Below are 23307 nucleotides of genomic sequence, written 5' to 3'. Positions count from 1 at the left end.
GCTGTTTTAAGCTCAGACTATAAGAACCCATGGGCCAGCTCCTGACAGTGTGAAGCCGTTATGGCTGGCACCAGACTCAAAGGGCAACCTTTGATGGACCAAAATGGGGCATGCAAAAAAAAAAGCCACACCATCCCACAGAGACTTGGGGGATGCAGCATTGAAGAGCTGCTGAAGGAACCATAATGGCAGCCTGCCCATTCTGCACAAGAAAGTAGTCCATCTCTCCTGACCTCTGCAAGGGCTAACCAGCTACAAATGGGTCCTTCAGTAAGGGACCCCTTACTGCAGTGCTGGCAGCATTACCATTCCCTATTTTCCCTACCTTTCCCCCAGCTTTGAATCATTTCCAGCCATGCTCCAGGGAATTGTGGGGCTGGATTTTTAATTTCTTGGGGCAGAGAAGTTTCATGAAGGCTCTGCGGAAACTGTAGTGGCACAGAGGATAAAGGATGGGGTTTACTGCAGAGTTGACCCAGAGCAGCCAGAAGGATGTCTCATACCAGTAATCAGGAATGCAGCGGCCATGGCAGGCAGCCCGAATGATCATTAGGAGAGTATAGGGGGCCCAGCATAAACCAAAGATGCTCACAATCACTGCCAAAGACTTGGCTACTTTCTTGTCCCTTGACAGCCGGAAGCGTTGGGTGATGCTCTGTGACATCATCTTCATCCTTTTCTCCAGAGATGAGGTGGATGCTGAGGGCTTGTAGCTCCTTTTCAAAGACCTCGGCTTTTCAGGAGCATGGGTGGAACTGTTGGAGCTGGATGTGGGTGAGTCCCGGGCGCCATCTGGCTTGTCTGAAGGGTGTGCCTCATACTTGTGAAGGTTCAAGGTCTCTCGAGGCATCTTCTGTTCCCACTCCCAGCACTTCAGGGAGAACTTGGGATTTGTTTCTGACTCATGGCTAAAGAGCCTCCCAGGCTCCTCCCGGCCCACATCCAGCCGGTCCCGGGTTCGTTTCTGGATGTTCAGATAGATGCTCAAGTTGAAGAAGGTCACACTGAGGAAGGGTGTAAAGAACTCCAGCGTGGAGGCTGTGATGAGGAAGTACCAGTTGTAGAAAAATTCAGCATAACACTCACCCTCTGGGATGATGCTTCCACCAGACAGGTACTCCCAGCTCAAAATGGCAGGTCCATAGAGAAGGAAGGCCAGCACCCACACCAATACCATCTTCTGCACTGCCTGCCTGGTATTGCCTTGCTGAGCGCGGTATGCAACCTGAGGAGAAAAAAAAAAGCCATCTCTGTTGGGTTATCACCCTCAAAAAAGGCTGTTTCCTTTTTTTTTTTAAAGACTGAAAGCCATAGGATATTAGAACTAGAAGAGATCTTAGTCCAAACCCCTTTATTCTATAGTCAGGGCAGCTGAGATCCAAAGAGGAAGAGGATCTCACAAGATCAATTCAGTGACAGAGTCAGAACTAGAATTAGTTCTTTTAACTTGTAGCTTCCTTTCCTTTTCACTCCATCACTTTACCAGATTCACTTTGGAGCCATCCAGTCCTAGCTTGGGCACCAGGGACAGAAAACTAGTAGCTTCTTCCACTCAATTCCACTCAATTCAACAAACACTGGGGAAAATGCAAAATGAGATTCTTCCCCTCATACAGCTTATAGTCTAGTAGGGGGTATAGTACATTTACACACAGGTAACCATAATACAAAAGTGACTAAGAGAGGTACAAGCAAAATGCTATGTGAAATCTGAAAGGTCACAGAGGAGGTGATATTTGAAACTGGATGGGAGAAGAGTACTAGCCACAACATGAGCAAACAATAGGCAGTAAATAAATGTTGAACTGAATTGGATCTGCAACTCTCAGGGACATCTGTTTAAATATTTATCCCCCCCATACCAAAGTTAGAAGTTCAAAAAAATGTGTTTCTCCCCTGATTGCAAAATATCATAAGACCATAGGTTTACAGCTATGAGGGATACCATAAACTATCTAGTCCAACTCCCTCACTTCACAGATGAAGAAATGGAAGCTCCACCCCCAGAGGTAAGGTGACTTGCCTAAGGTCACAAAGGTAGTAAGCATCAGAAATGAGATTTAAAGATAAGTAGTTTGATTCCAGAATCGATGCTCTTTCTATGGTACCATGCTATAACTTCTGTTGCTTAGCACAGTGGGGCTACCCAATTATTTTCTTAGGTCCTTGAACTATAGGGATTGCTTGGGCCATTGTGAGGCATGTGTTTGCCTGGGTTTTCTCTATAATCTCTGGCTCTCTCTTGGAAGTGGTGCAGTGAGGCAGCTTCCCACCTCTTCCTTCTAAACAGTCTGAGCCTAGAAACTCACCGCCCTGGTAACAGAAAGAAACCGGTCATAACTGATCAACACAATGTTGAAGACCGAAGAAGTGCACAGCAGATAGTCAACCACCAGCCACAACTTGCAGAAGCTCCTCCCGAATGTCCACTTCCCAGTCAGCACATAGGGAACATACAAGGGGATGCAAAATGCTCCTGGAAGGAAAGAATATGGTGATTTAGGAAAGGCCCAAGGACTATGGAGGATTGAAGGGGAAGGAAGAAAGTAGACAAGATGCAAATGCAAGGACAGGTCAAGGTGTTCTGCTAGAAAGAGCAAGTCTCAGAAGATTTGAGTTTGAAACTTAGCTATGATGCTTATTGGCTATGTGGCCATGGGCCAGTGACTTTGAGCTCAAATCTTTTCCTCTGTAAAATGGGGAATTTTTTTCCATGTTTCACAGGGTTGTTGTGGGAGAAAATGCTTTGCAAATCTTAAAATGCTATGAAAAATATGAGTTTTAATCATGCTTCTCTACAAGGTCAGGCAGCTACAGGATTCCCATTACTTCTTCAGCCTGGTACCCAGTAGCTTATTTTTCATTTTTACACTAAGGTCTCTGGAAAGGCCTCTGAATTCAGGACTCAACCACAGAATGGCCGGGGGAACAAGGTTTGAGTCAGTCATCTAGTAGCTAAACAAGTCAGAAAGGAAATTCCAAATCACAGAACAAATTAGGGACCCAGATTGTTTGATAAATGGCTGTTGCCCTCTGCTGGGGGAGGGGCTGAAGCTTCGGGCCTCAAAGAGCTGAAGTAAATTCTGCTTTACAATACTGTCAGCCCAGTGTGTCCAGACCCTTGAGATGGACTGGAGGTTGGAGAAGATACAAAAGGGAGGGAAGCAGGAGAATTTCTTTCCTGTCTACATTTTCCCCCTCAGTGAAAATTAAAGGATAAAATGACCACCTCTTGCTGTATCAATGGGAAAAATACCATCCCGGGTAGCTGAAAATCTGTGAGCCCCTTCTTCACCACCGGCACTTAGCCACCACTAAGTTGCCTACCCCCTTTCCTGCTGCATTTGCCCCATGGCAATAGGTGATAACCACATGGCTGTGGCAGCCTACAGACCACACCAAGTGTCTTGGCAGGTTTGATGCCTCTGGTCCTCTCCTGCAAGTGGGGCTCTCATCAGAAAAGCTTTGCTCCTCCCACCAGACATTCATCCATGCAAGCCCCTCCCTTCCAGCCAGTAGGAGCAACAAACTCAAGCTTTTCAGACTCCCACACCAGCTGGAGTTTCTCCCCAAACCCATTGTCTCCATGAACAGCAGGGGGAGGAGAACTGTCTCCTCTGTCAGCCAGTCACCAGCATTTCTTTCTCACCATTCCCAGAAAGGCACCTCCATGCCTTTCCCCCCTGTCTCCTGCTCTAGGAAGCATCCTCCTCTCCACTTTCTCTCATTACTCTGGAAAGTTTTTATTAATTTCCTCTTCTCTTCTGAGACTTGCCCCTTCCCCCACTTCCCCTTCTCACCCAATCAGACCAACCATTAAGAATAGTGCCCTCCTTCTGTTTTTTCTAAAACATGTGGACAAAGAATTTTTTTTTTTACTAGGGCCCTGGTCTGGGTGGAGACATAAAGCATCTGCACCTACTAATGATTGTAGAGAGCCACTGTATTTGGAGTCTGGAGACCCGAGTTCTAATTCCTGCTCATACACTTACTAGTTGTGTGACCTTGGGTAAGTCACTTCATCTTTTCAAGTTTCAGATTCCCCCTCTGTAATATGGAGATAATAACGTGTACTACCTACTTCATACGGTTGTGTGGATCAAATGATGAAGCCCTTTCTAAGCCTATATAAATGTAAAACATTATACAACTTGCTACGGTATCCCTTCCCTCCTTCCCTCCTTGCCTCCGGCCTTGGAGCTCAAAGCCTCCCCTCCCCACCACTTCCTCTTCTGTAGGAGCAGAGAAATGTTAGTATGGCACCCTCGACCCCCACCCCCACCCCAATTGCCCGGCAGCTTCAAAGAGGAGGGAGGGTGAAAGAAGCATCTATCTACCGCCCTCCCTCCCCCCATTCTCCACCCCTATTCAGAAGCAAAGGCTGGCGATATTTTTCCCAGTGACAAGCACACTCACATATTCTATATCCCAAGAAATGGAAGAGATCCTGGGTAGGATGACCCATGTCCCGCGAACTGAAGCACAATTCCACTGTTCCAGTTTCTCTAGTTACTGGAGTGGAGGGGGCACTAAGTCGTCCCTCCCCCACCATAAGTCTGTTGTTTCTGATTCCTAAATTTCTCTAAGTTTCCTCGCCTTTTCTCCCAGCAGGAAAGAAGTGGAATCAGCGCGGGGAACCTCCGCCTACATCTTCCCATCCAGGCCCTTCTGTCCCAAATTCCCAGAACCCCAGGTCTTCTCCTCTTGCCAGTGTCCTACTCAACTTCACCTAGGTAGTGCATAAGACTCAGCACAGAGGACTCCGGGAAGACTTAGTGAGTCTTGCCTCAGGGACCCTAGCTACTGTTGTTTCCCTTTCCACAGTTGCCCAATGTCCTTTGTTCCCAAGGGTCCTATAAACCTACCGCTGGTACCTCTCTCCCATCAGGCCCCAGCCTCAATGCTACCCTTACCTTTTTCTTGCACCAGGGTCCAAGGCCACACACATAGCCCCAGCCCTGTACCCAGCGTCTCACACCCTTCCCACGGCAGCCTCAGCTCGAAGAAGCCCGCCCTCCCTGAGGTCTTCAGCCGCCGCCGGTGGGTCACTTGCCCCACTCCCCCTACCCCAGGGTGGGTGTACTTTACCTACTAGGAAATCAGAGATGGCCAAATTGAGGAGGAAGAAGTTGTTCTGTGTGCGGAGGCTGGAGTCCACCACGAAGGCCAGCATGACCAAAGCGTTGCCCACCACGGTTGCCACGATCAGCAGCGCCATCAGCACAGCCAAGACCACGGTCCAGGCGGCAGAGAAGCCGGGTGCTGCCGCCTCTCCAGCGCTCGGCCCCCAAGACACATTGAGGGCCCCGTCCGGCAGGGCGCGTTCCATGGCAGGCTGAGAGAGCGCCACCTCATGCACCCCCAGCCCTACGAGGCCGAGGGAGGCCGGGCCTCGAAGGAGCAGAACCTACACACCTCTAGGGTACGGGCCAGTCTGCTGCACGCGAGCCAAATGGGGTGGAGGGTGGTGGCAACAGGTGTCTCCAAGGCGCGGTGTCTTGGCGATGCTGTACCCTCTTTGGGCTGCTAAGGGCTAAGACTTGGGCTCCGCCTCCCGCCACTTGGTGTCCGCAGCCCCGCCTCGTCTGGCTCCGCAGCCTCTGGCAGAGGTGGGCCAGAGAGGGTCAGGAAGGCTCAGCAATCTAGGGCGAGAGAGCAAGGGGGAAGGGAACCTGAGTGTGCCGGGCACTCCAAGTGGCCAGAGCAGGGTTGGAGGGAGTGATCGTACACTCCGAGCTGCACGCTTCCTCCCCTCCCCCACTAACTGCTGGTCCCTAAGCCTAGAGAAGCGCCCCTCCCCCGTCACGGTTTGGCAGTGCAACTGGGGAAGCGACCCTTCACAGCCTGTTGTGTACCAGGCTGAGCACCCTTTCACTGCGTATTCTTGCACTAGGCTGAGAGCCCCCTCGACTGTCTGCATGTGCATCGAGCTGAGCACTCTCCTTACCGTCTGCGTGTGCACGGTGCTGAGGCCCCCCCTCATTGTCTGCGAGTATATAAGGCTGAGCTTCCCCGCCCCTTACAATCTGCCACTGCACGAGGCTGAGCACTCTCCTCACTGTCTGCGGGTGCACCGAACTGAGGGCCCCCCTCACTGCTCGTGCACTGAGCTGAGAGCTCCTTTTGCTATCTGCTGGTGCATCGTGCTATTTTCCCCGTTGCTGTCTGCAGGTGCACGGGTCTGAGCTCCCCTTTTACAATGTTCGGAGACACCGACCTGAGCTGCACTCACTGTCTGCTGGTGCACCGTGCTGAACACCCTCCTTACTTCCTATACCCGCGCCAGGCTGAGCGCCCCTCACTACCTGCCCTGGAACTGGGTTGAGCGCTCCCCTCGCCGGCAGCCGGTGCGCTCGGGCTGAGCGCAGAGCAAGAGTGCGCTCTCAGCCTGCTCCTGAGCCCGCAAGCTCACCCCAACCCCCCACCCCCAACTCGTCCCAACAGCCTCTTCCATTGGCTGCGGCGCGCTGCTCAGGCACGCCGCCCGCCTGGCTCTCCTCTCTTCGCCCCACCCAATAAGCAGAGCCAGCCAGAGAGAATAGGGAGGAGCAGAGAGGGCTGGGAACCTTGGACAGCTCCCCACAGTCCTAGTTAGGCTTAGGGCAGCAGTTGCCTTCCAAGACTCAGGACCCCAGGAAGGCTCAGCTGGGTTCTGTTTGCAGGGATTCCTGAGTAGTATTCTGTCGGAGAATGCCTATGGGGGCTATATGTGTACCCCTCCTCAAGTTCTCCCTCTGTTCGAGTGCCAGGACGGAAACCCTAGGCCTCTCTCCCAGGGTTCGTGGTTCTGTGGATAGGGATGCACCGGCACCACGGTCACTGAATGAGAGTATACTGAGGCTCCGCTTCAGGATATGTACCTCTCCCAGCCCTTCTCTCACTCCTACCTTCCACAGACTGTGTATGTGGGGGAGGGGGTCAATCATCGTCTCTTCTCCCATCTTCCATTCTAACTTCCCCCTCACTCCACAACCTGATTCCCCAGACAGCCTTCGAAGTAGGTCCAGGAGCCCCAACTTATCCTGTGTCCTCTTCTGCGTCTCCAATTTCACTCACGCACACTCAGCAGATGGTATCCAGCTGTGACTCCAACAGCTGCAACTGAAGTTGGAGAAGGTGATCAGAAGACTCATTTCTCTTTTTTACTTTTATTTTTGGTTGGGGACAGGAGTATCAGAAAGTCACTAGTGGCTGCCGGGTAGAATAGAAGGCGGTAAAAGAATAAAGGAGACCTGAGATGTATAAAACAAAAAAGATTAGTTCATGCCCCCCTTTTTTTCAGTGTTTCATTTCTGAGGGGAGAATCACTACCACTAGTGAAGCAATGTGAGCTAATCCCTGCCTTCGGATCGGAAGTCTAGCTGCTGCGCAAACACCCTCACAGCGAGCTCTGATTCTCCCCAGCAGACTCAGGACAGCCTGACCCTCCCTTTCTACTGCCCAGTGCTTCCTTCTCCAAAGGCCCTGGACCTTCAAGTCCTCAAACCCATACCTGCACGTTCCTGAGCCCCGAGGCAGACAGGAAAGCTTCCCCAGGCTCCCACAGGGAGCCTAAGAATGAAGGGGGAACTTCTTGTTCCTTTCTGCTATAGCCTTGCAATAGGACCTGGGGGTGTAAAAGGCAGTAACTTCCACTTGTGGGCCTCAGTTTCCTTGTGTATAAGACTGAACGATTGGAAAGATGAATGTTCCCAAGCTTTACCATTCTATCGCTCTCTGGCTCGTGTGCTTCCCTCCAGCTCCCACCATTGGAAAGAAAAACCAAATTTGAGTATGAAGAAGGAGTTGCTGATCTTTACTATAGGATCAGTGGTGGGAGAGAGTGGACCCCTTGCCTCCCTCCCCATCCTCACCCCCTCCTACACAGCTACTGGCTCAACTAAGCTGCTCCTGTAGTGGCCCAGATCTCTGACTGTTCTCCCTTACACAGAGACAAGGGCTAGGCCCTATTACTTCCTGGATTCTTCAAGCCTGCCCCTCACACCCCATTGCTTGCTTCAGGATAGGCAACTGCACAGGGAAAGACCGGAGGTCATTGCCGAATACCGACAGGTGAGGTCACTGTGAGCTAGTCAACCTCAGGCTTCAGGATTAACCACAGCGATAGGGAGCCAGCCCTCCAGTGCAGAAATGAGGAAACACACCCAGACCTAGAAAAAATATGGAGGGAGGAGAAAATGTAAGAGTGTGAAGAGGGAGAGGGACAGAGAGAGCAAGGGGTGGGGAGAGGGAGAGAGAGAGAGAGAGCTTTGAAGACATACAAACCAGAGACACACAGAGATAAGCATGTACAGACTTAAAAGCAGAAATACACAGAGACCAACCAATGCACACACATTTGGTAGATAAGCAGACTGACATCTAGAAAGATAAGTACAGACATACTTAGTATTTGTCCTCCCACCCTACTCCCAACCATATTTGATCTGTATTTGTAAAAGGGAAAAATTTAGCTTTTGCTTTTCCCTCATTCCTCTTTCCCCTCTTCTCTGGGCTCCCCCCACTCCCACTCCTTGCACAATCCAACTCTTTCTTTGACCAGACTGTACTGAAGGCATGACTTTGAGAAACGGCTGAAAGTAGTGGTGGTGGAGACTAAGGGCTGGGGAGTGGAATGGAGGGCTGGGTGAAGGATGAACTAGAGGAACATCTGGAGGCAAGCCTAGGAAAAAGGGCAGCAGGCAGGGGAAGAGGGACAATTTGTCTCAGGAGGAGTGAACAATTCCCCAGCTTTCTAAAGGCTCTCACAGACTACTTTAGAAATGTGAATTGTTTTTTTTGGGTCTCCGGGTTAGTCAATTTGGTTCTCTGAGTTGGGAAAGATTTCCTGTGTCTTTGACTTTCTCCCTTCTCTGAAGCCTGCAGCTCTTCTGTGCAGCCCTGGTAAGCAGAGCATGTGGATACCTGGTTGCCATTCTAGTAGGTAATCCCCTTATTCTTTTGGGAAGAGGGAGATAAGACCTCAACTCTGGACCCCTCCATCCTTTGGTTCCACCTTTCCTCCCCTTGTCAGGCAATCAGTACTTCATTCGCACATCCCAAGCTCTGATCCTTTCATTCTTATCAGAGACACAAGACATTTTTTTGTTAATTAATTTTTTTTTTAGTTTACAACAGTTCCACAAGTTTTTGAGTTAGAAATTTTCTCCCCCTTCCTCCTCCCTCCTCCTCCAAGATAGCATGTAATCTGATATAGGTTCTACATACACCTTCACATTAAACTTCTTTTTCCCAATAATCAAATTGTAAAGAAGAATTATAACCAATGAAATGAACCATGAGAAAGATGTAACAAAATCAAAAATAAAATAATTTTTTTTAAAAAGGAGCAAATAGTTTGCTTCAATCTGCATTCAGATTCCATAATTTTTTCTCTGGATGTGGATAGCTTATTTTTCCATCACAAGTCTTTTGGAACTTAGAACTTTGCATTGTTGAGAAGAGCCAAGTCTATCAAAGTTAGTCATCACAGAAGCAATGTGTCTGTGGTTGTGTACAATCTTCTCCTGATTCTGCTCCCTTCACTCATCATCAGATCATATAAGCCTCTCCAGGTTCTTATGAAGTTCATCTGCTCCTCATTTCTTATAGCATAATAGTATTCCATTACATTCATATACCACAATTTGTTTAGCCATTCCCCAATTGATGGGCATCTCCTTGATTTCCAATTCTTTGCCATCACAAAAAGGGCTGCTGTAAATATTTTTGTACATACAGGTCCTTTTCCTCCTTGTATGATCTCTTTGGGATACAGCCCTAGAAGTGGTCTTGCTGGATCAAAGGGTATGCACATTTTAATAGCCCTTTGGGCATAGTTCCAAATTGCTCTCCAGAATGGTTGGGTCAGTTCTCAACTCCACCAACAATGCAATAGTGTTTCAATTTTCCCACATCTTCCCCAGCAATTATCATTTTCCTGTTTTGACATATTAGCCAATCTGACAGGAGGGATGTGGTGCCTGAGAGTTGTTTTGATTTGCATTTCTCTAATCAATAGTGATTTAGAGCATTTTTTTCATATGCCTAGAGATAGCTTTAATTTCTTCCTCTGAAAACTGCCTGTTCATACCCTTTGACCATTTATCAATTGGGGAATGACTTGTATTCTTATAAATTTGACTCAGTTCCCTGTATATTTTAAAGATGAGGACACAAGGCATTTTTACACAAAATCTCATCAAAAAGTAGTAAGTGGCAGAGCCTGGATTTGAAGACTTACCCCTGTCTCCAAACCCAGAACTCTTTCCCCTTGGCCATGCTAAAAGGACCTTAGATAGTTATGTTATCTAACCCACTCATTTTACAGATAAGAAAATTGAAGAACTAAGAATTTAAATGACTTATCCAAAGCCACAAAGGTAGTAAATTGCAGGGCTAGAGAATTTGAACCTAGGTCCTCTCATTCCAAATCCAATTCTATGTCACTTTTGTCTCCCAGTGAGGTTGTAAACTCCTTGTGAGCAAGAATTGGGTCCTCTCTCTATCCCCCATAGAGCCTGGTACAAAATGAGATATCACAAAAGACAGTACTCACTTGCGTGGTTTCAATTATATGTGGTCAGAAGCCAGAGGAGGGGGAAGCTAGATTTGAAGCGGAGAAGGTGTTTACAATCTTATTTCACATTAATCCTTTGCTCAATCTTTTTTTAAACTATCTGAGTACTCCAATAGCTCCCCCCATTTCTCCTTTTCCATACCCTCTCCCCATCCAATTCATAAACTCAAGCTATTTCCCATGGCTATAATGGACTCCCCTTCTCCCTCTATGTGTACCTATCAAAATTCCCTTCTTCTTTCAAGGCCCCAGCTCAGGGCCACCAACTCCATGAACCTTTCTTCATGTTCCCAGCCAGGAATGATCTTGTTGTTGTTTAGTCATTTTCAGTTGTGTCTGACTTTTCATGACTCCATTTGGGGTTTTGTTGGCAAAGATACTGGAATTGTTATCCACTTCCATCTCCAGCTCATTTGACAGATGAGGAAACTGAGTCAAACATAGTAAAGTGACTTGCCATGGGTCACATAGCTAATAAGTGTCTGAGGCCAGATTTGAACTCAGGAAGATGCCTTTTTCTGAGTCCAAACTTGTCACTCTATCCACTGTGCCACCTAGCTGCCCTAGGAATGATCTACCTCTTCCCTTTCTCTCTGTTTGACCTCTCCTAAACATTTGTCACATCAGAAGAGGTTTCTCCTCAAATTTTTACAGACCATTTTGTCTAGATCTCTCCTTTGTTTCTATCACATTCTACCTTGTATTATACTTCTTTGTGCATATAATATCCTTCTAGAAGACTGTAAGCTCCTTGAGGGCAGGAACCATGCTACTTTAAAAAAAATTTGGCTCTTCCTGATTATCATTGGGTTTTGCATGTAATGAGCATTTGATAAATATTTGTTGAACGGGTCAATGTATTTAGGCACATGCCTCTCCCCCCACCCTAAGCCCCAAAGAAGACAAGGGACTCTCATGGGCAGAGATTGTGTCACTTTTCATTTTTATGCCTTCAGGATCTTGTACAATGCCTTGTGCACAATAGGTAGTAAATCAATGCCTGTCTAATCTAATTTAATTGAATCTTACTGATAAACATGAATTCAACTCCTGCAGGCTTACATATGTCCCTGTCCCTTTCTGCTGATCCTTGGCTTGAATCTGGCTGCCCCACACTTGGTAACATCTCACTTCTCAGGAATGTATCTATCTGGCAGTCTCACAAAGAAATCAGATGAGAGCTAGGACTAAGAATCACAGAATCTTATTGTTAAAAGGGCACTTAGAGGCCATCTAGTCCAGAACAATTTCCTCTAAAGGATCTCTGAAAAGTAGTCATTCAGACTTTGTTTAAAAACTCCTAATGAGGAGAAACCCATTATTTTCTAAGATAGTTAATTCCACATTGGGATATCGCTAATGATTAAGTATTTATTTATCTACTGCAAATCTAAATCTTCCTCTATACAGTTTGTACCCACTGATCCTAGTTTTGTCTTCTGGTGCAAAATAAGTTTAAACTTTCTCCCACATCATAGACCTTCAAAAACTTAAAGACTGCCTTCATGTCCCACCCTCTCTGCCCCTGGGTCTTAGTTCTTCAGCTAAACAAACAATACCATTTCTTTCAATTAATCCTAATATGACAAGAACTCAAAGCTCTTCACAATCCTGGTTGCCTCTTGTCTGAAAGCTAGCCAAGTTATCAATGTCTTTCCTAAAATGTGGCCACCAGTATTGAATACAATACTCTCCATGTGGAAGCTATGCCTTTCTTTATGCCACTCATATTGCCTTAAGTTTCTTGGTTGCAATGCCATTCTGTTGATTCATAAGAAGCTTGCAGTCCACCCAAACCCCCACATTTTCCATGTATGAGATATGTTCTAACTATGCCCTTTCCATCACGTACTTATAAAATTGATTTTTAAAAATATCAAATGTAAGATTTTACCTTTATAACTGTTTCACTTAATCTTATTCATTTTGGCCCATTTTAATGTCAAGATATTTTTGAATCCTAACTCTGTCAACAAAGGTGTTATATATCCCTTCTAGTTTTGTTTCATCCGCAAACTTGATAAGCACGCCATCTATGCTGAACAGCCAAAATGGTGCCACAGAATCCATGCTCTAAAGCCTATGAACTTTTCTTATAGAAGAGGCCCTCAGAACTCATTGTCTCTTATTTTACATACAATTCTTACACACTTGGCTGAGTCCTGGGATGCAATCTGGATACAGGTTCTGTTTTTCTTCTGCCATCAACTATGTAAACTTGGGCCAATTATTTCCCTTCAAAATACTTTCCCTAAATTACTTGGGTCTCACTTTCCTTGTTTGTAAAATAATGAAGTTTTAGCATAGGGTTTCTAAAGCTCTCTTCTAGCTTCAGTATCCTATGTTTCTAAGCTCAAAGCATTGCCAAGGGGCAGATAAAAGTGTGAGCAGGATGTCAGGCTCTGGAGAGATTGAGGACTGTGATTAGAACCAGGGACAATTCCCAGTAAAACATTTTGGCTGTAATTTAAAGCAACTATAAAGTTTTTGTTTTTCTTGGATAGCTCTTTTCTTTCCCTATTCTGACCTTTTATTGAAGGGGTCCTCTTCCTTGGCTGTAAAGGCCAATATTTTAAGACAAGTCTTGATCCTCTGTTAAGACACTCTGTTCTAATACACCAAGCAGCCTGTCCTAGGGAGTCTGGCAATGCAGCCCTCTCTGGGGTCCTCTTGAAAAAACAAATTCCTCTGGTGAATGTCTCACTTTAAGTCATTAAGAACTCAGTGAGTACACATTTATCTGGTGGTTTTCTTTCCTAGCATGAGGAAACTACCTACATGAGTCAAAGAAAAACCTCAACAACTTATCATGTGCCACATTTCAGGATGGAGTTGGAAGCCTGGAGCAAGTTGAAAGGGGGGTTACAAGGATGACAATGAGAGGACTTGAATATCTGTCATATATGTAAGTTAACAAAACCGAGCCTATTTAGCCTGTAAAATGAAATTATAGGGGAGACATAATTTCTGTCTCCAAATATCTAAGGGGGTATCATATGGAAGAGTTTAGATTTGTTTTGTTTGGTACCAAAGATCAGTCTTGGAATTAATAGATAGAAGGAGCAGGGAGGCAAATTTCAGCTCAACATAAGAAAGAATCTGCGAACAATTTGGACAGTATAACACTGGAGTGGACTATCTAAAGAGGGTTGTAATTTCCTTGTTACTGCAAATATTTAAGTGGTGTTTGCACCAGAGGCAAAAAAATGCTACTTATGGTTCAGTTGAAACCTAGGTTTTCTGACTCAAAATCCATTTACCTGTCATAGGTTCTTCCAAAAGGATTTCTGCACAAGAGAAGAGGTTGGACCAAGTGGACCTGAAGGTCCTTTTTAAGGTGGGAAATTCTATAATTCTATGAGTTTCACAGTTATGGTGAGGGTCACTTCTGAGAAATGCATAACCTCATGGAAGGACTCCCCACTTTAGCAGACTAGGGTCCTACTGGAAACAGAATCTCAGAATTAGAAGTTAAGAGTTTGAAGCAAGCTCAAACAGCATCTAAACCAACCTATTCATGAACGCTCCATGGTTTTCCTGGCAGGAGTTCATCTAACCTTGGTTTGGTCACTAATCGGGCTCTTTCTTTTCCTTACCAATCAGGAAAATATACAAGCAGGGAATAAGGATAATGTTCCAGGGCATTCACCTTTGATAAAGTGAAAAATAAAAAAAAAAGCCAGACAGCTGCTCTGCCTGAGTTCTGATCCCAGGGAGCTAGGTTCTTCATGACCCAATCATCCTGAGCTGAAGAGAAGCTGAGAAGGGGGAGGAACCACTCCATCTGGCAAGCTGTTGTGGCCCCCACAGTCACCTACCCTCCCTTCATGAGCAGACAACAGAATTGGCAGTGGGTACAGAGGGAGATTTTGGCCTTTCTTTATGTCATTTTGACGCTTCACATCAAATGGACAACAGCTGGATAGGGATGACTCAGAGTGAAGAAAACTCATTGTTCTTTTGTCAAGTTGAAAAGAGCAGGCAACAAGTTAATGGCCATAGAAGAGATGATAGGCAATGTTTGACTTTACGTGCCAATAATTCAGATCGGCAAAGTCTAAGTCTTTCATCTTTGGCCTTCAAATTCACTATTTGACTCCTCAAACTCTGTCCCATTCCCCAATTAAGTTTAGCCAAATTCAAACAGCAAATGAGTCTGCCTTCTGGGAGAAAGTAGGAGAGGAAAGGGAAGAGGTCGTAGGGTTGTAAGATTGTAGACTTAGAAGTGAAAGAGACCTCAAAAGCCAGCCATCTAATCTAATCTTCTAGGGAGAAGAAAGAGCTGAAAGAGATTTTTCTACTGGATTCTTGACTTGTTAAGCTGACCAGTGACCATGACTGTAAATAGTAAAATTGCTTCACCAATGACTGATTTTGGTGTTTTACACATATATCTAAGTTCTAACTGAATTTGGAAAGCCTCATTTTAAATTATTCAATACTTTTGTCAAAAGCTTCTTTAGAGTGATCATTTAATTCAATGATTAGGAGTGACGGTGGTGGTGGGACTTGTATTATTCTTCCAAAAAAACCGTTAAAAAATTGACCAGAAATTAGTTTGAAATCTGACTCTAAAGGTAAGGTAAATTAACTTCAGTTAACACATAGAAGAAAATTCTAACACTATTTTATGGTTCTGAAATCAGTAATTTCAATTATAAATATGTTCGGATATAGACCTATATAGGGCTGGTTTAATAACAGCATTTTCAAGTGAAAGGTAAAATAATACTGCTACTATTAGCCTACTGCCCTTCTGATTTGCAAGCCTATATATACAAGCTCATCATTTCATAGATGAGGAAACTGAGGCCCAAAGAGATTAAGTGAATTGCCAAGGGATACCCAGATAGTAAATAGAAGAGCAAGTATTCAAACCTAGAGTTCTAACTAGGGAAGAGTAACCAGAGCTTTTGTCCTCGGGGGGCTGACATTTGGGGATGGGGAGAGGGAATTAAAATATTTTTGCTCCATGAGCATAGAAAGAGCTGATCTTAGCACTTTATTAATTAGAATTATTAATTTAAATAGAAAGCTACCAGATGGCCCACTTCTTCCATGCAACTACAAAACAAATGAACTTCTTACTACAACCTAGCAAATTTGCTGAGTCCCTAGGGCCTCTGTCTCCTCTTTACCTCAAATGAACTTTTCTTAAAAGTTAATTTGAAAGTATGTTTTGTGGTGTTTGCACCAGAGGCAAAAAAATGCTAGTTATGGTTCAGTTGAAACCTAGGTTTTCTGACTCAAAATCCATAACTTTTTTCATTGCATTGAACGTGTTGGAGACTGGGAGGTGGGAGAAACTAGTTGCTATCTTGGGACTTAAAAATATATGGTTGATAATTTAAAGTTGATTATTTTGAGATCTTTGTACACTGAGTCCCTTGGAGAAAGATGAGAACTAACCCAATGTCTTGAGGTTTATTCAGTAATTTAATACTGGATGAGCCAGAATTTCAAAGGCAACAAATAGTAATGTCAACGCTTCACATCAGAAATTTATCATCAGTCCAAATAATGTGTTCAGTATAGAAAGATCATTCAAGACTCCAAATGCCACAACTTTGGAATAGTTTGTCTTAGCCAGGTATTTGTACCAATTAACCAAGAAATTGCCAAATTTTTCTTTTACAGGATTAAAGGTGCCGGTAGCACTTCAAAGGACAGAACTTCCTTGTTCTCAAGGAAAGGAGCTAATTAGCTTCACTGTTATTTCCTGCTGCCTTTCTACCTTCTACTGGGGCTGAGATAAAGCCCTAGCCATGGTAAGTGAGGGGATGGGGAAAAGCAAATTTGAAGGTCCAGTTGCAAGATCATAGTACTCATCATTCCAAACTGTGACCTAGAATCAGAGCGATGCTTTCTGAAAGACTTGTCAGCATCATGAATCCTAACTTATTGTGTCTTCCAGAGAAGATGCTTTGCCTCCCATCTTTGCATGAGCTCATACAGATACAGGAATGCAGATTTCTTTATTTTTTCCTTTCCTTTTTTCCCCCGACAATCTAAGTCAGTTCCTAGATGCATACTAATGAGAAATAGGGTAGTGTATGTGATCAGAATAACTTCAGAGGTTTCTCTTGATTTGGAATGAAAACCAAGACATGTTGTAACTCCATTCTTGCTGTGGACAGTTGCTCAGGACGATTGGATTTGATGGAATGAAACACAATGAGGGGACTTCTGACGTGAGTTGTGCTTGTAGAATAATGTAACTGCCTGTTCAACAACCATTAGAGAAAGCCTATGTTGAAGTGGGACTATTCCCAATTGGCTGTGCCTAAACACAGCTGTTTTCTATGTGTGGCATGGAGGCTAACTGTACCTGAAGCTCATTCCAAGTTGGGGAAGAGGAGAAAAATGCAATTTTTTAAAGGATGGAGACACACCCACCCCAACAACATTGCATCAACTCTCTTTGCTCAAGCTCAGAACTCATCATTCATAAGATTTAGAGCAGGAAGGGACCTTAGAGAGTCTTTGGTCTAACTCTGTCCTTCGAGAAGTTAAGTGACTTGCCAAAAGTCACACAAGTGGTAAGTAACAGGGCCAAGATTCCAACGCAGGTCTTTAAACACCAGATATGTATAGTGCTAGCTCTGCTATATCACATTGCCTTTCACATCTTGTTGGACTTGCAGTTTCTTTGAAATTATGTTAAATCGTGGGTCATGTTCTCTAAATGTAATAGAAAGATCTGTAAAAGAAATGATCTGCAATACCATTTCAGATGTGAATACTTCTTTCAATGGTACATAGCTTTTCATTTGGTATGATTCTTGTCTATTTCCTCTTATCAATTCCCCACAGGGGTCTGCCCAAAGTGCAGAAAACTTTTCTCTGGATCTCTGATTTTCCAGTGGAACACAAGGACCATCTATCAGTCAGTCATTCCTAGTTTTCATCCCCTTTTCACTCATACGGTTCTCTGATGATATCCCTCATGCTGCTTCAACATAAAACAGAGACCCAGATAAGTTAAGTAACTTCCTCATTGTCCTACAGAGACACAAATGAAAGCCAGATCCTCTAACTTCAAATCTAGTGCTCTTTCTACCACATTAGGAAAACAGTACAGGTATTCATTAGCAATTATGTTGGAGGCAACCAGCACTCACCACCAAGCTTTCTGTTGTTTTTTGGGTAAGTTGCAACTTTAATTCTTCAAAGACTGTGCTATTACATGACTCACAGCATTAGAAGACTATTGATATTAAAAAATATGGGCCTTTGTTTCAGGAAGAAGCTTAAGGTTATTAGAAGCACCACACAATCTCTCAGAGTCAATCAACCCCATTCTAATCCTCTTGTTCAATTCTTGGTCCAGTTTATTTTCCTTCTGAAGTATCTATTCATAATTATGGACTGAAAGACCAGCTCTATGTGTTGTCCATTCAATTGAAAATCATAGTCTGGACAATAAACATTCTTCATTCACTTGTTTTTTCCTATGTGGATTATTAGGCCAAAATATTTTGAGTAATAATAAATCTCATTTAGGAGAATCTGAAGTGTGCTGAGACTTGATGTAGTTACCACAATGTAATCTACAAATGGAAGCATCTGGAGGAACCTTCTCATCTATAGCAAGGGTGCTTGACTTTTTTTGTGTTTCCATTTGGAAATCTGGTTAGGGTCTATAGATGCCTTCTCAGAATAATTTTTTAAATGCATAAGATAAAATACAAAGGACTACTAAAAAATAAATGTGGACAAAAAATGGCTGGGAAAACTGGAAAGAAGTTTGGAAGGAACTGGGCATAAGACCAACACCTCACACTGTATAATGGCATAAGGTCTAAATCAGGGTTGGGGAATCTGAGGCCTCAAGGAGGCTACATGTGGTCCTCTAGGTCCTTGGGTGCAGCTTTTTGTCTGAGTCTAAGTTTTACAGAACAAATCCTTTTATTAAGGGGATTTGTTCTGTGAAGTTTGGGTTCAGTCAAAGGACTGCACTTGAGGACCTAGAAGGTCACATGTGGCCTTAAAGTTGCATTTCCCCACCCCTGAAAATGGATAAATGATGTAGACATAAAGGGTGATATCATAAGCAAATTGGGGGGGCAGCTAGGTGGCACAGTGAGTAGAGCACTGGCCCTGGAGTCAGGAGGATCTGAGTTCAAATCCAGCCTCATACACTTGACACACTTATTAGCTGTGTGACCTTGGGCAAGTCACTTAACCCCAATTGCCCTGCCTTTCCCCCTTAAAACAAAACAAAACAAAAATAAGCAAATTAGAGGGGCATAGGAAAATGTACCTTCATATCTATGGATAAGGGAAAAAATTGGGGCCAAATAAAAGATAGAGAGGATTATGGGGAGCAAAATGGATAATTTTGATTAAATGAAATTTTAAAAGGTTTACACAAATGAAACTAATGCAGCCAAAATTAGAAGGAAAACAGGAAATGGGGGGGGGAATTTACAGCAATTTTCTCTGATAAAGACCTCATTTCTTAAATATATAGGGCACTGAGCCAAATTTGTAAAAATGTGAGCCATTCCTCAATTAATAAATGGTCAAAGGATATGAACAAGTAGTTATCTGAAGATATCAAAGCTATCAATAGCCACATAAAAATGCTCTAAATCACTATTGATTAGAGAAATGTAAATTAAATCAACTCTGAGATACGACCTCACAACTATCATATTGGCTAATATGACAGAAAGGGAAAATGACAAAATTCTGGAAAGGATGTAGAAAAAATGGGACATCTGCACTATGGAGGGAGTTGTGAATTGATTCAACCATTCTGGAGAACAATTTGGAACAATTTGGAATTTTTATAGCCAATGGGCTATAAAACTGTGCATAATCTTTGACTCAGCAATACTACTACCAAGTCTGTATCCCAAAGAGATCAGAGAAAAGGGAAAAGGATTTATTAGTTCAAAATTATTTATAGCAGGTCTTTTTGTGGTGGCAAAGACTGGAAACTGAAGTGATGTCTATCAATTGGGAAGTGGCTGAACAAGTTGTGGTATATGATTGTGATCGTATACAATTGTGCTATAGGAAATGACAAGTAGGATGTTTTCAGAAAAACTTGGAAAGATTTATGTGAACTGATGCAAAGTGAAGTGAGCAGAACCAGGAAAACATTTTATACAGTTAACAACAATATTGTAAAGATGATCAACTGTGAAAGACTTAGCTACTCTCATCAAGACAAGGATCCAAGACAACTCCAAAAGACCCATGTTGAAAAATGCTATCCACCCCCAGGGAGAGAATTGATGAACTCAGTGCTGATTGAAACAAACTTTAAAAAAACAACTTTCTTTCATTTTCTGTGTGTTTTTTTCATTTGCAAAATGGCTAATATGGAAATATGTTTTGCATGACTTTATATATATATATACATATATATATATATATTTGATATCATATTGTTTGCCTTTTCAAGGGATAGGGAAGGGGTGGGAAGAAGGGAGAGAAGTTAGAACTCAACATTAAAAATGAGTGTTAAAATAATTTTTACATTTGGGAAATATTTAACAAAATAAATAAAATGTTTTAAAAATAAATGTGATTCCCCCCCCCCCCATCCAAGTTTATTAACTTTCTTGGCTTAAGCTTAGAACTGATCATTCATGGGATTTAGAGATCCAGCTCTCTCTTCAGAGGACCTTAGAGATCTTCAGTTCAGCTGTCTTATTTGAGGAAACTGTCTTTCTGTGGCCCCTCGAGGGCTGTAGACCAGGTTAAGAACCCCTGAAAGGAAATCTCTCTTTTATTTGGACTCTGTGCTGGTCATCCTTCATAACTGAGGCAAACACTTTGGAAGGAATATAGCTCTGTGTTTTTATGCATTGGGTCTTTTTGTAAAGTTCTCTATTGTTACATCTTTCAAGGAATCTTGTATGATTTTGACATTTGTATGGGAGACACCTTGTTGAAAAAGAGCCTTTAAAACAGCATTTTGCTCTACCAAATAAAATGCTTTTTTGTAGTCAACAAACAATAAGCAAAGTGGGATCTTGTATTCTCTGCTCCTTTCAGTCAATTGCATGACTGTAAAGGTACAGTCTGCTGTAGAATTATCATTTGTCAAAGTCTGCCTACTACCTCCTTATCCCTTCATTAAGGATGCCCTCGATACGTAAGTAGATTATTCTCACAAAGATTTTGTAGAGAAAGGAAATTATATATAGGGGGTCTGAAGTTTTTGGACATTTCAATTTTCTCTTCTGGTAGTATTAAGGGCCTAGGTTTTTGTCACCTATAAGATGAGTGGACTAAATGATCTTTAAAATTTTTGCCAGCTCTAAATTTTTCTGTGATCCTATGATCTATGAGTTGCTCATTGAAACCTCAGTGCTATAATATTCTTTCATCTCTGTTCATGTCCTAGGCCTCTGTGACTTATACTTTGTACTCCCTTCTCTGCTAAGCTACCCTCCTAACCCACACAATTTGCTTTTTGCTTCTGGACTCATGAAATGAAATTTTATTGCTGTGACCTCTCCTATCTTGAACAGCTGGTCCCCATGAGACATCAACTGGTGCCATGGAGGAGAACTCTTGGTTGCAACCCATTGGTCTCTCTCTTGGGGGTAGGGGGAAGAGAAGGATTAGATAAAATGTATCTCTTTGGGATATTTATTTATTTGCCTATTTATTCCAGTGATGCCACCATTACTCAAATCTTCCTAGACATCTTCTTTGGGAACGACCATCAGAGAAAATTCACTAGGAAAATTAATATAATTACTCTAGGTCCATACTCCATAATATAGTACAGTCCTGCTATAATACAGATTCAGAGAGTTCATGGATTAAATCACACTCCCTGAAACAGAATGCTCCAGAGAAGTCCCATGTTTCATTGTCAGACTATAAGGTGGGGGTTAGTCCTGACACAGCCTTGTAAACAGGTTCAACTGTGTTGATGCACAAATAACAGCTCCTGGATCCCTCTCCCTCTTCACAGATAGCTTGGCTGGTTCAGTTTTAGGGTGGCAGAGCTCTTTTTGTGATTGAAAAAGAAAGAGAGGCTCTGGCAATTCAAACATCAAAGGAAGACAGTGCCTTAAATTGTAGGACTCACTTGACTTTCCGTTTCCAGGGAGTATTGGAAAAAATCACTTTGTCTCTGGCCAACAGGCTGATCCTTAGAATTGGTCCCTGCAATATGTATTACCTGACCTAGAGGCCAAGCTTGTTTTGCACGTTCCCTGAAGGAAAACAGTCCTTAATGAGAGAAAAAAAAACAGACATGGGAAAGAAAGCATTGCTCTCCAAATCACTTTTGTGTAATGCTAACCAGGGCAGGCAGACCTCGCTTCATGAATGTGTGCTCCTGAAAAGTAATTTTGACACAATACATTTTTACACTGAGTCCCATTTTCCCACTGCTCTGCATTACTATTCCAATGATGTTTTATTTTGCTTCTGAAAGATCTATAACAGGCAGTTGCCCAAATAATTTAGCCTTAAGTTTCTAAGTCCTCTAGCCTTTCTTAAGGAGCGAATCATTCTATGGAAAAAAATTATGCATTGGGAGTGGGGCTTAGAAACCCTTTTGGGGAATCATTTTAAATACTGGGTTTTCTTAAAGTATAAAACCTATTCTTAATAGTTATATCTGCTATTTCAGGGAAACAAGAAAACTAATTTTACCTGGGTCCAGGGAACTGGATGACACAAGGCAGCCTAACTCTGTAAGTATTAGCACTACATACCTGAGCCTTGGAGTTAGGAAATTAGTAACCATCATGTTATTCTTAGCATTTCTGCCCTTGACAAAGTTACGTGCAACCAGGATATTTAAACAGGAGAAGCAATGCAATTATAGATGCGTACGTGAAATGTGCCCATTAAAATTCTGTGCATGCAAAGCTCCATAGTATGAAGGGAGAGAGAAACAGGTCGGACTGTGGATTTAGCATGTGGCTACCTTTGTGTATGTGTACCAGTGTGCTCTACTGATCCATTCTCCTTGAGGTAAGACAGACAGGAGGAGAGCAGTAACTTTGTGTGTCCCCACATAGTTGATGCTATGTCATTCACATGGCATCTATGATAATTCCAAGTGTCCAGGTTCAGCAAAAGCTTCTATTGCTTTCCAATTATGTTGCTGCATATGGCTAGGGTGATGAAATCTGAGACGGTCATAGGCCATAGGTGCAATAGGTGATGAAATCTGAAACATTCATAGGCTTAGATCCTTCCTAACCCTAACCCTTGTGACACTTGTCACAGCTTCCTGGGGGAGCAAATCAGTTCTGCCCCCTTTGTAAGGGAAAACTGTCACAGACACTGGGTTCTTTTCTCAAATCACTAAATATCTGAGTTTTATCTAATAACTAGGATTTGCCCTATATATGAAGGATAGGGGATTTATGTGACACTTCTTGAAGCATACATTCTCTCTCCCCTCCAGGTAAAAATTAGCAGCCCTTGAAAATTATGTTGGGTGCATAGGTACTATCTGGACATCATAAAACATCAATGTGTTACATATAGTAAGGTGTTTCATATAATAGATATGCATTATATGCACTCTTTTATGTGACTCCTATTTTGAAATTGGCTCACTATTTCATTAACAAAATAATAGCTTATATATTGCTTTAAAGTTAGCAAAGTGCTTGTTCTCTATAAATTATTTAATTTAAGCCTCACAACAACTTTGTGGAGTAGATACTACAGGTATTATTATTCATATTTTATAAATGAGAAAATTGAGACTCAGAGTTGAATTGGCTTGACTATGGTCATTTACCTAGTAAGCGTCA

The 23307-nt window shown here is 43.1% G+C and overlaps 1 protein-coding gene across 1 annotated transcript; it reads right to left on the bottom strand.

The window, feature by feature from the left end:
• Window positions 1-343: 343 nt before the first annotated feature.
• HRH3 (histamine receptor H3) lies at window positions 344-5329 on the bottom strand. The gene is made up of 3 exons (XM_036752236.1): window positions 5089-5329; window positions 2310-2476; window positions 344-1225 (listed from the first exon to the last, which is right to left on the bottom strand). The coding sequence occupies exons 1-3, from the start codon at window positions 5327-5329 to the stop codon at window positions 344-346; spliced, it is 1290 nt and encodes a 429-aa protein (XP_036608131.1).
• Between the last annotated feature and the right edge of the window lie 17978 nt (window positions 5330-23307).

Source organism: Trichosurus vulpecula, chromosome 3 (genome assembly GCF_011100635.1).
Source record: "Trichosurus vulpecula isolate mTriVul1 chromosome 3, mTriVul1.pri, whole genome shotgun sequence".
NCBI lineage: Eukaryota > Metazoa > Chordata > Mammalia > Diprotodontia > Phalangeridae > Trichosurus > Trichosurus vulpecula.
This window is presented reverse-complemented; position numbering and strand designations above follow the sequence as displayed.